This window comes from Falco biarmicus, chromosome 3 (genome assembly GCF_023638135.1).
Source record: "Falco biarmicus isolate bFalBia1 chromosome 3, bFalBia1.pri, whole genome shotgun sequence".
Classification (NCBI taxonomy): domain Eukaryota; kingdom Metazoa; phylum Chordata; class Aves; order Falconiformes; family Falconidae; genus Falco; species Falco biarmicus.
This window is the reverse complement of record NC_079290.1, coordinates 45,542,592-45,557,406: the sequence shown is the minus strand read 5'-3', so window position 1 is coordinate 45,557,406 and position 14,815 is coordinate 45,542,592. Positions and strand designations below refer to the sequence as shown.

The window sequence follows — 14,815 nt, the reverse complement described above, 5'->3', positions numbered from 1 at the left end:
TAGAAACACTTTTACTGTTGTGGCATGTAGTGCTTTTGCTGTTACTGCTTGCAGCAGTAAAAGCACGGATGGAACTTTTTTGGTTGTCTGTGGTCAGAAACAGCAGTGTTTGTACCACATATGCTAGTCTTTGATTTTCTCCTTAGTCATAAACCTGATGCTCTTTGCTCTTTGTCACTGTGATTAAGATTTGATAATGGTAGAGAAATGTATTGATAGAAGTAGATGCGAGCTAATTTAGGTCCTTCTTAAAATGGTTCAAGAGTAACTTTAAGTCTTTTGTAGAAAAACGAAATTTTAGGGGACTCTTGTTGCTTTAATTACCGTGGGCAGGCTGGAAGTGCTCAATAGATAGTCAGACAGGACAGTTTTGTCAGATTTTCTTTTTCTGGGTAGGTAACAGGGTGTTAAGCGGAAATTGTAGTTGATACCAGAGCATCATAACCCGTAGTGATGGCAATGCAGTGTGATGTAGGAATGGGTTACCCTTCAGAGAGGATAGATTTCTATGTATTTGACATTCCGTAACTGAATGGAGGGAATTCTGCTGGCAGAGGGAGGCGGCTACACGTGCAGAGCAGTACGCTTCCCCTCTTCCCTCAGGACCTTGGATTTCAAAGTGTGACTGTGAAACGTGCCCAAGAGAGGGAGGATGTTCGCATTTTGCTGTTTCAGAGGAACTGTTTTGCTTTCACAGTGGAGCTGAAGTGCTGTGGGGAACATGGAGGCAAGGCCAAGAGCAACAACTCAGCCTGTATATATGCTAAAAATGTTTGGTTAATCTTTATAGTGCTTATGTGTTCAATAATAGCAGTTTCAATACTACTGTTTCAGTTGAATATGTGAAGGCCTTTCCTCTCCTATTCACCCTTTCTTGGAGAAGCTGAAGTATTGTACTAGGTCTTCCAGAAACCTTTTCATCCTGGCGTGTTCTTGCTTTGCTATGTGACTTCCCTATCTTGCCTGGAGATGTGCAGCTACCACCTTGTTTTAGAGGGATTGGAGAAAACTGGTGGTAAACCTCCTGGATATTTCTCTGATCCAGGGAATTCTCTGGTAAGCTCTAGGTACCTTGATAGCTGTGCTTGGGTGTAGCTTCACAAAGAAAATATCTACATTTTTGCATACAGGTCTTACTTGGCACAGAAGTAAAGTGTTAAGAAAAAGATGCTTATAGGCCATTTTACAACAGAGCTCTTGCTGTTGTGCCTGTCATTTTCCTACTGGTGATATAGACTGCATAGCATAAACTCTGCAAGACTTCTGTGGTAAAATTCACATTGGCATGTTTCTGGCATGTCTGTTGCTTGATAATGGAGCGTACGCAGAAGTGAGGTTTCCTTTGTCTGTGGCTGTGCAGGGAAGGCAGGCTTGAGGTGGATGACCTGTCAGCATGAGCAATATGGCTTTTGCCATTAGAATTCAGTACCTAATTGCCCCACCCTTTCTATGTGTTTCTACAGCTAGAGCTAGTAAAAACTGGCCAAAATCCTGAGTTCTTGAACAGTCTACATGGTGATGATGGAAAGTCTGGCTACTGTTGTGTAATATTTAGGACTGCCTCACTTGCATTAGGAGCAAAGTAGTCTATAGCAAAAAACTCTTAATGCTTTTTTCTTGTGGACCATCACAACAGCACTTATATACAATCCCTATGGTAGCTATTGCAGTTTCTTACCTGGAAAGCTAATGTGGACGATACACACTTTGTTATCATAGGAGTAGCTGTTGTCTGAGATTCTGATCAACCCTGATGTTGATTCTGATTGATGGACAGGAATGTAAGAGCTCTCTTACAGGACAAGTTAGTTGTTTTTGAGCTGTGAACAATGAGCACTGGCTGATACTCCATAGGTTTAGCAATATTTCTTACTTTGTGAGCATGAAATAGCATTGCTACGTGAGATTACTGTAAAAGATAATGGGATCTTTGCTTTTTGGATGGCCACATTAGTATCATTCATATTTTGTAATCTGTGTTACTCCACAGAGTACATGACCAGAATAAATTCTAATGCTGTAGCTGTGCTGAGGTGCAATTAAAGAACTCTATATTTTGTATAGCATGTTTTTGTTCTTCCACATACATTAATTGGGGGATATTTTCAGCTCCACCAAATCAGCACTGAGTGTACTTTTGCAGTGGTGGCTGAGGGCATTAAGATTAGTTTTAATCACTTCCACTCCACTGTTAGGATGCTGCTGGCATCAAAATTCTCATTGTTTTGACTCAAGAGTTTTTCTGAAAACTTCAGATCGGCAAGTTTTAACTTTTTATTAGTTGCACCTGTTTTTTAAAGATGGTCTCCATTACTAGTAACAGAGCAGGAAGACTTAGGAAAGTCTTAAAATATTCTATTCTGTTCTGAGGCTTGCTTAGGAAATAAAGTGGTATTGCAGCAGCACTTCACTAAAATGTGAACTTTTTTCATGCAAAGTGATTTTTAACTGTCAAGTTATGTCTTGCTAAGAAGGTGTTAATAGAACTTTTGTTTTCCATACATCTTCATCTGTGTTTTGTAGAAGTATAGCAAGGGTGTTGGTAAACTATAAGGTTCCTTGTTGAGTCATATTTGAAAAATCGACTTCTTTCATTCTCATTTGGTGTGATGCCTTTCCCTTTAGTGTGGAGAAGATTAATGACACCACTTGTTGGTTTACAAATGCAAGTTGTCACTTTGGAACTACAATTTTTTTTGAAGGATTTCTGAAGTATTGAGATACCAGTTGTTTCTAAACAGCATCATATTGCCCAAAATATTTTAAGGTAGTACCAAGTATTTCCATATAGTGAAATAAAAAAAGACATACATATCTTCAGTTTAAGGTGGTAGTGTCACAGAAAAGGGAGGGGATCATCACTCACAATATAGGAGAAGAATCTGATAGGTAAAACAGATTTTGGAAAGAATTCTCAGTGTGCAGGTAGTCTTGAGCATGTTTCTGGACATTAGCTACTGTAGGAAAAAATACTGTACAGCTGTACTGTTGTTAAGCGTAGGTACTGGTACTTTGTTGCAATTTCAGAGGTGCTGTTGATCCCATTTTACTCTGGAGTTTTTACTGATATGTTGAGCTTTGCAGATGGATGATGTCTGAAAAATATGTTGGTCTAGAAAAGCTGAAGCATGCTTCAAATCAAGGGAGTACCAAGACAAGCCTAATGCTGAAACTGTTGAGACAAGTTGAGAATTGCAGGGACAGAGCAATGTATCGAGACATGACACGGAAACTTTCCAAGTGATTTGCTTGGAGGATAGTCAAGAGTAGTAGTTTGTTTTAAATAACCCAGAGGGATGATAAATACTTTTTTCATTAACCTTTAAAAGGAAGCATCGTGGAGCAATTTCTGCATGGGATGGCTTTTAATGCCTTGTGGACTGCTATCAGGAAGGACCCAAATTCAAAATGAGCGATCTGTACAGCACTAGGTTGAGCTGCTTCCAGAAGCAATGCTGTAGTCTGTCTTCTGTTTTAAAAGACCTTCCTTTTGCTGCAGGTTGCTTTTCCCGAAGTGAAGGTGATAATTTAACAGGACTGCAGTTGCTGCAAATAAGAATATTCAGTAATGATTTACCTAACATGGAATTATCCATTGTATAGCTATCATATTGGAAAGGCTTGTATTTTGGAGCCAGTAGGAACTGACGGAGCACTTGCTCTACTGTTACTCAACTCAGCTAATAAACCAATGTTCAAGAACATTTAAATGAAGTGTGGTTATAGTAGATCTTTTTTAAAATATGTAAAAGACCAGGGAGTCTGGAAATACCTGTGAGGGAAATGCAAGTAGTCCTGGTAAAAAGTTTTAGGTTTTGTTTTGTTTTGTTTTTTTTTTGTTTGGTGCTGATGTTCAAATTTCACAGAGTTAGCTGAGTCATGTCGCATACTTTGCTGCTCTGGCTTCATACTTCTTAAAGCTCAATATTGGCTGAAGTTGCTGCTCTGCTAGGGAAGCAACACTCAGCTACTTTCAGTGCTTAAGTACAGTTGATTGTGATTCAATCCTTGTTCAAGCAACAGTAAGATTCTCCTTAACCTCCCTCCCTGCCATTAACCCTCACTGGATTAATCCTACATCCTGTCCATCTTGCTACTTCACGTTAACAGGCCTGGTTTGAGACAGCTATATGGGCTGCAGAGAATGAGCTTAACTCTAAAAGCACAAGAAGCTGTGAAATGCAGGCAGCTTCATTTTTAATTTTTCAAATCCTGATGATACTTGTTTGGAAGTTTAAAAATAAGTTTGAATTCCAGAAAAGTGAGATTTTTGCATTCCAGAATCAATTTCTCAAATATTGTTTTCCTGTATTATGTGCTTGGCTATTGTTGGATTTTATTGATAACGCAAAAGCATATTACTGTTCTGGGTAACCTGTTGAGCTGCAAATTATTTTAACTCCTTTGAGTTCCTGAAGAATCTGTTCTATTCTAATAAGCTGTGATCTTTAGGAGTGTCCTGCATTGTGATATTGCATGTTAATAGCATTGATTAACTGTCAAGCAGTGAAATTGATGAGAAAATGTCCATTGTAAAATCAAATGATATTACTGAAGACCATACCATGCTGCTGGTTAGGGAGGTGACTAGCCCCAGTAGTCGGTGGTAGGAGTATTAATGTGAGCTCCAGGTTTTTTCACATGATTAAAACAGGCCATCTGTTCTTTGTTAAATGTTTACAAAAACAGCTTTTCTCTAAAAGATATAAAGAGATGTGGGTCTAGTAAACACGCCAATATTTTTGAGCACCTTTTTCACCTTATTTCAAATAATACCAAAAATAATACTGCTGCAATATCAAATAAGATGAATACCTATTTGTGCTTAATCTTCACTGCTTTCTTTCCTGTGGAAGATTAAATTCTGTACCAACATACTAAATTATGGCTTTGTTTCTACTGAAAGTGCAGGAGAAGTGATGATTTTGATTTCTGTGAAGTATGGAGATAATTTTTTTCAGTCTTTTGGTAAAAACTTGTAATGTACTTTTTTAATTTTGTAAATGGAAAATGGGGTTCTTTCATTAGAAATTGTGACCCTGTAACTGGAGTTAATCCTTTGTAGATTTAAAGAAGTAGAACTATTTGAAATAATTCCCTGTGGTAGGCTTAATCTAATATTTACTAGTGAAAGCCTGTTCTTTTTTCCTTTTCTCCCTTAAGAAAGAGCAGATAACTGGTTTGGGGTAAGAAAATGCATCTTTCAAGCTGTTTCCGATCTCCTTTTCTCACTAGGTTTGTGCTGCTCCTACACAGCTTCACACTAGGGAGCAATGTGGGGTTGTCAGTTAGGGATAAACTGTTTTAGCATATTGGGAAAGTGTAGGCACAGACTTCCTAGAAAAATAATCACACCCATTTCTTTGAAAGAGTGCTATACTTTAAATGATCACATATAAGTGATTTACAAAATGTGCCAAACTGCAAAGGGAGTGGAATATGGCAAAAGTAATGTATTTTCAAGTAATGGGAGATATAAGTGAAGCCTAATTAGGGCAGAGTTGGCTTTTTGTAGCTTGATGTTTTGGGGACGATATGAATAAAAACCATAGTATTTTAATTTGCATGCTTGGTAGTGTATATAGCTTGGTACTGTAAATAAAAGGCAGTAAGGTTTTCTTCTTTAATATTTGTTTCATGCATAACATTTGAGTCTAATCTATAGTCTAAGTTGTTTCAGAGCCTGTGAATGAATCTTGTGGGTAAGCTCTTTGAGGTGGTAAAAATCTGGATTTTCATAAGATGACATCTTCCAGAATGAGTTACTGAGTACTACAGTGTGACAACAATCGCTGCTGCCGTTCTCGGTGCTTTACCTTCTGACCAGACCTTACATTAAAACTACAAATGTCAGATCATGAGGGGCTGACATAGCTGTTGTAGAGACTTGGAAAGCTGTCTGCCTTACCTTCAGATTTCCTTATAACTGCACTAAAAGCTGTTGTTCAGACTTCTAAAATAAGCAAGCAAACAAACAAAAAAACCAACCTACAAATCTTAGAAAGGAGACAAGTATTAATTTTTTTAAGTAGATTGAAAAGATAATGAGCATACACAAGCATGTATAAAACTTCATATTGATTTCACTGACACAGTCATATCTCCAGTGAAGGTACAACCCTGAAGATTTTATAGAATTACATTTACTTGGCCTTACTGGATTTCTTGTGGTTTTTAATATTTGTTGGCTTGGCTGCTTCACAGGCTTAAGACAAAGAAAAATAAATTAAACTACCAATTCTAGTTTATTCTAGGAAGTTGTGCCTTATACACAAGCTTGTAGATAGTTGTAAAAGTCTCAACGTGGCAAACAAATGCTGTACTGCCAAATACAAGGTACTTGCTCAACACAAATTTTACAAACCATGGAAGGAATAACTTGCATTTCTTCTAAGTTAGATACAGCAAGTGAACAGTATATAAAAAGAGGACTGAGTATGGCAGTGGACAGCTCAGTGAAGACTGATGAAACTTGCACACAAGGTCTCTGAAAAACATAGGTGAGATGTGAAATGGCAGATAATATAGAAATATGTTGACTACCTTGGGAAAATGCAGGTTAAAAGTACTGGTCTGAAAACCTATGTATAAGAAGTACTTACAGGTGATCTGTGTGACATTCCTATCTCTTCCAACCTAAAAATAAGTGTTAGACAGTACAAATACGTAATGGTCTGAGGGAGAAGACAGTTCTGTTCTGTGTCACAGAACAAATCTGAGGAGACATTCAATTCAATTCAGTCAACCAAATTCAAAACCAATTAGAAGATTTTAAAATAACTCGACTTTATGTAATGCATAATTGGACTGTAAAACTCATTGGCACCACGGACTTCCTGGGATCAGCATTTTCTGTACAGATACCCAGTCTCTGTGAACTTTCCAGCATGAAGATAGGCAAGTGTTTGGTGACTACAAATTTCTAGAAGAGGTGTTGGTTCATACTTCAGGATACGTAACGTAAGATTGCCTTTGAGGTGAGGCCGATTGATGTGGCGCTAATGCAGTGGGTGCATCAGGTTTGTGTTAGAGTTGAGCTTTCACTGCAACTAAGGCCCTGTTGCACTAAAAAGCATCTTAGTAAACAGGTGGAGGATAGAAACATGCAGAAGTCACCCTGGAAGTTTTTGGTTCAGCCACATGGACCCAAATCTTCAGTTCGTCACATAGGCCACCTTCTCTTGTCCTGGAGTCTCTTCCATGAAGAACTGTAGCATCAAGCTTGTACTGTTGAAACCTCTCCCAGACAGCAATGAAGAGTTGTTTTCACTTCTTGACAGCCTTGCTCCTTCTGCTGCTTGGGTCGCTTCCGAGTATCTGAGTATATTCAGGGAACAGCATTTTTTTGCTGCTGTAAAGAAATGCTGAAAATAGGACTGCACTGGTTCACTTTGTTTACATTCAGAAATCTATATTAATATACTTGGAAAAATATATATGCATTCACTTTCTTGTATAATGATATTAAGAATTTTACTTCCTAAATCTTAAGTGCATTGCTTTTTAGATGCAGGTGGCTGAAGTGTATTTCAGTGTATGCCCATCAGTTCTTCTTATGCTCAGGGACTGGATTTACAGTCATTCATTTGCATGCTTGCCAGTCCTAAGTAAGTGCAGTCTGAAGAAAGAGTGGAGAAAAGGAAATGTGGATAACATCACAAACAGTTACACAGGCACTGCTATTCCTAAAAGTAAAATTCTGATATGCTATAAACCTTTCTTCTCCCCAGTTCGATTGATCAAACATCTCAAATGGCTAGACTTTGTGACCACAGCTAATAGGGAGCTTTTCTGCCTAGAATCATCCAGACTTAATTTTTAGCAAAGTGAAAAGGAAGAGAGAGAGAGAAGATGGGAAAATGATCTGACTGTATATGCAGTTGCAAGAGAGCATCAGTACAGTGTCGTGCTATTATTTTTCTTCTTGAGAAGCGCTGTTGTCCTGCATTTATAACCATGGGCAGGCTGTGAGGAGAAGCAGGTTAGAGCTTTGATATGCTGCAAAGTCATGGTAGATCTTAGACAATTTTTCACTGCAAACTCATAGATCTTTGTGTAGAAGAGAACGATTAAGAGGAGAAAAGTTGCAGATATATCCAATATGTTTAGTCCAGGCACTTGACATTTGTGTAATTAAATGTAAGTTTTCATTTTTTAAGTCTGGTATAAACCTGATGCACTATACAGACTTTGAATTGGGATGTATTTGCAGGTTCACAAACACTTAAGGTAGTTCTCTGTCCAATCTGTAGCAGGAACAAATCTGTTTGTTACAATTAGGAGCTGTGGATCTTTGACATAAAATGTAACATTATATTATGTTTTAAAGTGGCTTAATCCTTCATGTACTGATCAAAATACCTTCTGTTACAGCTGAACCAATGTAAATTGCTTTGATTATTTTTTTTATAAATACAGCCTGTGAATATACTTTTATTTTCCTTTGCATGTCTAGAAACAAACTTTAAGAATTTTTTTCCTGGAGGACAAAATTCCAGTGCAACTAAATAATTTGTAACAAGTTACTAATTCTACTAACAACTATTCTGAAATATTTGAAATAACAATTGATTTCCTTTTGCATCTAAATGTTGACAGCTGTAAATATTTTCTGTACTTCTACTTTATATACCAGCTTTAGAGTAATTTGCCCTTTTCTGGTTATTTTGCTACTGGTTTAACTGCAGAAAGCTTTGGGTTTTTACTGGTTTACAGTGTTTCAGATATGCTACTAGTTAATCTTCTGCTTAGTATTTTCTCCCTCTGTAACCTTTTGCTCCAAAAGAGCAAAGTTCTAGAAATCAAGGTTGCAAATCTACAAATTTATTTCTGTTTGTCTCTCTCTCAGCATTCTCCGTCGGAACCCTTTTTAGAGAAACCAGTGCCGGATATGACTCAGGTTAGCGGACCGAATACCCAGCTAGTGAAAAGTGATGATTATCTGCCATCAATTGAGCCGCAGACACAGCAAAAGAAAAAGAAAAAGAAAAACAATCATATTGCTGCAGAAGGTCCCAGTAAAGGTTTTGGTAAGGAGGACTTTCCTGGGGGACTTGACAGCCAGAATCTAAGCAGAAACTCAGTGGATTGCTCCCAAGAAGAGAAGAAGAAAAAGAAAAAGCCCAAGGCAAAAAAAGAACCTAAGGATCCTAAAGAACCCAAGGAAAAGAAGGAACCCAAGACCCCCAAAGTCCCTAAGACCCCTAAAGAGCCAAAGGAAAAGAAAGCAAAAAATACCGCGCCAAAACCCAAGACCAGCAAGAAGGCTAGGTAAGTCAGGAAACTTCTGTACGCAATCAGAGAAAACCAGTCGTCTGTGGGATTTCTAGAGCATCTGGTCTAAAAGGTGTGGGTGGAGAGGAAATCTTGTTCTATCGTTTGCTTGCTACTATCTACAGCATCATGTTTTTGAGGAACTTGGGCACATTTCTCTTGTTTGGCTTTCCTGTTTATGGCTTCACAGTTATTTTAAACAAGCTGGAAAGGCAGAGGGTTAATTTTTCTTTTCAAGGCATAAAGATTTCTGGATGCATTAGATTTCAAAACTAGCTCTTTCTCTTCTGATGTTCATCTGTCCTCATGTGTGGTTTGTGTATTAAGAAATTAAATTGCTTCAATGTTAACGTAGGTTTGACCAAATCCAGAGATTAAGACTTAGAGTAAAAGGTTTGATGATGTTTTTCTCTAAAGTTAGGTACTTAGCGTTGTTACAAGTTGTACAACCCTTACAGACAGTGTTTTAGACTGACACAACCCATGGGCTATAAGCTCTGCTGTTAAAAAGGCATTTTTATATGGATATTGATGTATTCTCACTGTAGGGACTACATTCATTTTGCTATTGCATGTAAAGACAGTTTTCATGGCAGAAAATCTTTGTGGATGGACCAGATGCTTCAACCCTGTTTCCTAACTGTTTTCATTCAGCATCATGTCCCTTTATCAGGATGGGCTTAAAATGCTACAGAGTAGTAAGAGAAAGAACAAACTGCTGTTACACATGAGTAATGCGTCATAGATAATAACACAGATTCTTTCCTTACCCCTCAATTCCCTAAACACCATCATTATAAATGCCTACTTGAAATAAAACTGAGAGGAAAAAGACATTAAAGCTTTTTCTTTTTTTTTTTCATTTGTACCTAGAATTTCTTACAACTGTTCTGAATTTGTTCCAAACATCTGAATCTGTTTTTCAAGATGTGGCTAGTGTTATAAAATATAACTTCCAGATGGAAGCACAGCCAGACTTGGTTAATCCAAATCAGTTTGCAAAATCCATTTGTATTAGGGTTTAAAAATTGCAGTTAATGAATCAGCTTTGCATATATTCTACAAGGCTGACTGTTGGTTAGGTTTGATATAGCTATATGGCTAAATGAGGCACGGACAGTAAGACGTTACTTGTTCTTTCAGTAAGAAAGAGAAGTTTCTATATTGGCAGAGATGATGTTTCCTGAAGGATTTATAAATGCTGGCTTGTAAAATCAAATGTTTCCCTGAACGGGTTATATTAACATTTCAGTAAATTACAGTTGATCAGCCTATCCGTATTGCAGAAGTTACTTCGGCTGCATTCCGGACTGTTCCAAGGATGGGGTTTACATACATAGCAATTCACATCTTACAAAATCTCTCTTGTCTATCTCCTACTATGTGTTTTTGAAACCAAAATACTGTATCAGCTAAAGTAACCGTTTTGTTCCATTTCCCTATACTCACAGGTTTAAAGGCTGACCAGGCCATATTACTTGGTATTGAGCATCTCCCAGCAATTTTTGCCACCAGAAATGAAAAAAGCTTTACTGCAGGACTTCCTAATTAGTGCGGTTTTACAAGGTCTTGACTACAGTGAAGCTTTGTTTAATAAGCAGTGGTTAGAAGGAGTCTGCCTCAAAAACATGCATGGGTTCCTGTGCCTGTGCTGGATGTCAGACCTCAGAGCTGGTCTGTCCCATCCACTCAATCCTAGTATCTCTTTGCGCATCTTCTCTAAATCTTGGGACATGCCATGCAGGTTAAACGAGCAGCGTTTCCTTTGAAGGAACAAATCACTGCTTGCTTAGTTGTATTTGTAGGAGAGTCTTTATCTTCTTTCCCTACAGTGACTCTTGTCCCTGGGTGGTTGTGTTTGTAGGAGTCTTTTATCTTCTTTCCCATGCAATAACTCTTGTCCCTGGGTGGCTAGATGACTTACAGTGTTCTAGTAAGTACTAAGCCCTGTTGTTTTACCTGTGAGAGAAACATTTTTGGAGCAGCATTAAGAGCATTTGCTGTTCTTATGCTTACTCAGGGGTGTGGAGAGAGTCCTACTTTTCCTATAATGGGCTCGTGTCTCTGTTACCAAATGCTCTCTTGAAAACAAGGTTATTCTCATTTTGTGGTCTTGTCAGCTTCAGTATCAAACTTCTCTGAAGAACTCTGAAGCTGTGTTGTGATAATGTGCTGCCAAAGAATTTTAAGTTGGTGAAAGAAACTTGCTTACTTTGGTAACATCACAGACTGGAGAACCTGTCCAGTGACAGATCATTGAATCAAGTTTTCAAATAAATCAACAGTCCAAACGTTTAATCATTTGAGACACAGTATTTCAGCAGCACTGACTCCAGAAAGGAAGTATTACAGTAGCCAAGATGAGTGAGATTAATGCAAGCTAATATAGATTATGGATGATTATGTAGAAGTAAAATACTTTGATAAAGTTACTATCTGGCATGTGTTTACTATTACTGTTTCTATTGCTCAGTATTTTCCTTCTAAGCATTGAAAGTAGTGTGATTTTTAATTTCTAAATGCTGTGCAAAACTAACGGTTTTCATTCCTGAATAAGCTGATCAGTTTTAACAGAAGAGTTTTGCACTTACATAAAATTCAGGTAAATAAAGACAGACATAGAAAACGTATTCATTGAAGAGCCACAGTTTTTTGGATAGAGCATAACAAGTCCTTGATAGTTAATTTTGACACAGGCTGTATTAGGGTATACACATAGATAAAAAATCCAGTCTTTAAGTCTCTTAAAACATTTTGTTTATTACATTTTTGTAATTTATTATAGCTCATAATATAACCCTGTTATTTCAGTTCCAGTTTTGACTAACAGTATAATCCTTTTTTATTACACAAACAACAAAACCCCAGAAACTTTTAGCTTTCACATCTCCTCTATCTTTGGTGTTAGTTGTGACAAAATGAGCAGCCTGCCTCACTGAAATGCACCTTCATGTGAGGGACAACAGTCAGAATGGAAGAAGCTGATTAATTTCATGCTTGTCTGAATTGTGTCCCCCATAGCATCTTAAAAAGAAAGAAAACACCCAAATGGGCTTCTGGTACATTATACTGCATACTTGGTGATCTTGAAAGAAAGATCACACAGTAATATTGTACTGTTAAAACTTCTAATGAATCCTGCCAATACAGAATGACAAATACAGTGGTGGCTAGAAAAAAAAAATATATTTGCAAAACAAATCTATTGTGGAGCAAACTAGATGGGTCTGAAAGCAAAATGTATGTATACCTAGGATCACAAATAAAGGGTTTTTATTAAATAGTGGGAGTGCTAAGGCTTAAGTATTCTGTGGGCTCTTAATGTTACAGAGCCAGCTTCAGGTGCATGCAAAGTAGGCAGCTTTTTCTAAAAGTAAATGGACAGGGAAAGGGAAGTAGTCTCACTGAATTGCAAAGTCATGGCTCAGATGTCTGTTCCTCCTGTGCCTGTCCCTGGAGGAGATGAGGACCACCTGTTTGAGAAGATCACACTGCAGCACAGCTGATCTCTCTCCTGCTGCTTCCTATGAAACCCTAGAGAGTGGCCACCGATTACAGTGGGAGAAGCAGTAATTATTTGTGAGGGCCAAATGGTAGCTTTTTGCAGGAGCTTGTCCCTCCTCCCATCTCCTCAAAGCAGTGTGCTGTGCTTTGCAGGGCTGCTCTTATCTTTTTTGGCGCACAGATGCGCTGTTTGTTGTATCGGAAAGGGGATGGCTCCTGGCCGCGGAAGTGGGAAGAGGCTGCTGCACTGGGGGACCGGTGTGGACAGCAGCACACAGCACCCTCGGGAGCTGGAGGACAGGAAGCGAGGTCCCGGGGCGGTGGTGGTAGTTTCCACTCCCGAGCTCAGATCATCCTGAGCAAGGCAGGAAGGGGGCTGCCTGTGGGATAGAACAGGAAATCGTGCGAGATTTCCATGTGCGTGTCCACTGAGGCTGTTCCTGTTCACACCTTGTCCTCACCTCCCTTTTGAACCAGCTCAGCTGCCAGATACTTACCTTTGCTGCAGGCAGGCCTTGTGGGCTTTGCTGTTACCAAAGCGTACTCAAATACAAATTTGGCTGAGTTTTCAGGCTGGAAAAAAACTTACTGTGCTCTTTTTTTTCCCACATTTGTGACATGTAAAAACTGATCTGAAAAATAAAACCCAAAAGGTTTTGATTACACTGGGAGGTTTTAAAAAAATAAATTTTTCCTCAGGTAAGGCAGGTAGAGAAATTCTTACAGCTCTGACATTTTGTGAGGGTGGGATTATTTTTTTTAATGGTTTTGATGCTCCACAGTGGATGTGTAACTTTTTGTTTTCCCTAAGCCAGGTTGTAATCATGATTTTGTCACAGGACAGTGTTCCCAAACAGTGAAATAGTGATCAATAGTCTGTCTGACTTATTTTATGTCTTTAAATTGTAGAAAAAGGCATAATCCAAATCCTGATAGCCATCATAAATTACACTAATAAACAGATCTGTCAGTTACCCAGATCAGGTGAGGTAAGTTGCCCAGTGTAAACGTACAGGCTAATTACTTCCCCTCTTAATCCGGCAAAGCATGCCATGCCTTTTGGGGTATTCTTGAGTTGGATGGTTTGGCCTGGTAAGTCCTATAGTTTGACCTAGCTCTGTAGGTGGCTGCTTGACTAACTGACACAAAACACTTTGTCAGAGTTTGGGTGCTTGTTCTCAAATTGTAATTCAAGCTTTCCTTTCAGTTGTCCTACTTACTGTTTTCCTCCTCAGCCCATTTTCCTTCGTGTCATTCACCCGTCTGGCCTTCTGCAGGTTGTCATCTTATACATCCCCTTCGGTCAGTATGCTGGGCAGTCCTTGGGGATAAGAGGATGAAATCAGAAAGTGGTGTTGGACAGCTAGGTCGTACGGCATCTCATCTGTCGGTGTTTATATCACTTGAATAGAAGGACTAGCTTTAGGTGACAGTTTTAAAATATTTTAGTGTTTTGTGTGTGGCAAATAGTACTTTCAGTCTCTCACAGATTTCTAGTTCTTGTTTTGGGACTGGACACTAGCTTTGCTCTAGTGGGACTTGGCTGAATTCTGCAATCATGCGTGTGTGAAAACAAATGAGAGAGAGTTGTCTAAATGTGTATATTACAGTTTGCCTGCCTGGCTGCCAAATTTGTGAAGTACTATCAGATGCGCATCCAGAGTTAAGCATTGACACGCAGACCCTAATGGCAATGGCAGAGTCTCTTAAGATCAGGTTTTAACCTGCCTGTACTTACACGTGGAAGGGTAATTCTAGTGCAGGCTAACATCTTTCCTGAATGGCCTGAGTATGATCTGCTGGGAAGTGGGAAGGCTGAGTCAAAAGTGGGTACATGTAATCATCGGGACCAAATCACATTGGCTCAGTGGGAAGTTGGAGAGGAACACTTGCTGACAACTGGAGGAAGCTGGTGCTCCCACTGGCTGGGGGAAGCCTCCTGGGTGCGTGATGCACTGGGAAGCAGTGTGTTGCCTCCCTCAAAGGGATGGTGCTGTTCCTCTATGGCTTTTTTGTACTTCACCTTCTTTTCTTTCCT

The 14,815-nt window shown here is 38.9% G+C and overlaps 1 protein-coding gene across 8 annotated transcripts in view; it reads left to right on the top strand.

The window, feature by feature from the left end:
* Nucleotides 1-14,815, top strand: part of CHD7 (chromodomain helicase DNA binding protein 7) — a 132,617-nt gene that overhangs the window by 65,835 nt on the left and 51,967 nt on the right. For all 8 annotated transcript variants that reach the window (XM_056331264.1, XM_056331265.1, XM_056331266.1 and 5 more), the window contains one exon: nt 8,849-9,270. In XM_056331264.1, the coding sequence (XP_056187239.1) occupies nt 8,849-9,270 (422 nt within the window). The remainder of the gene's footprint in view (nt 1-8,848; nt 9,271-14,815) is intronic.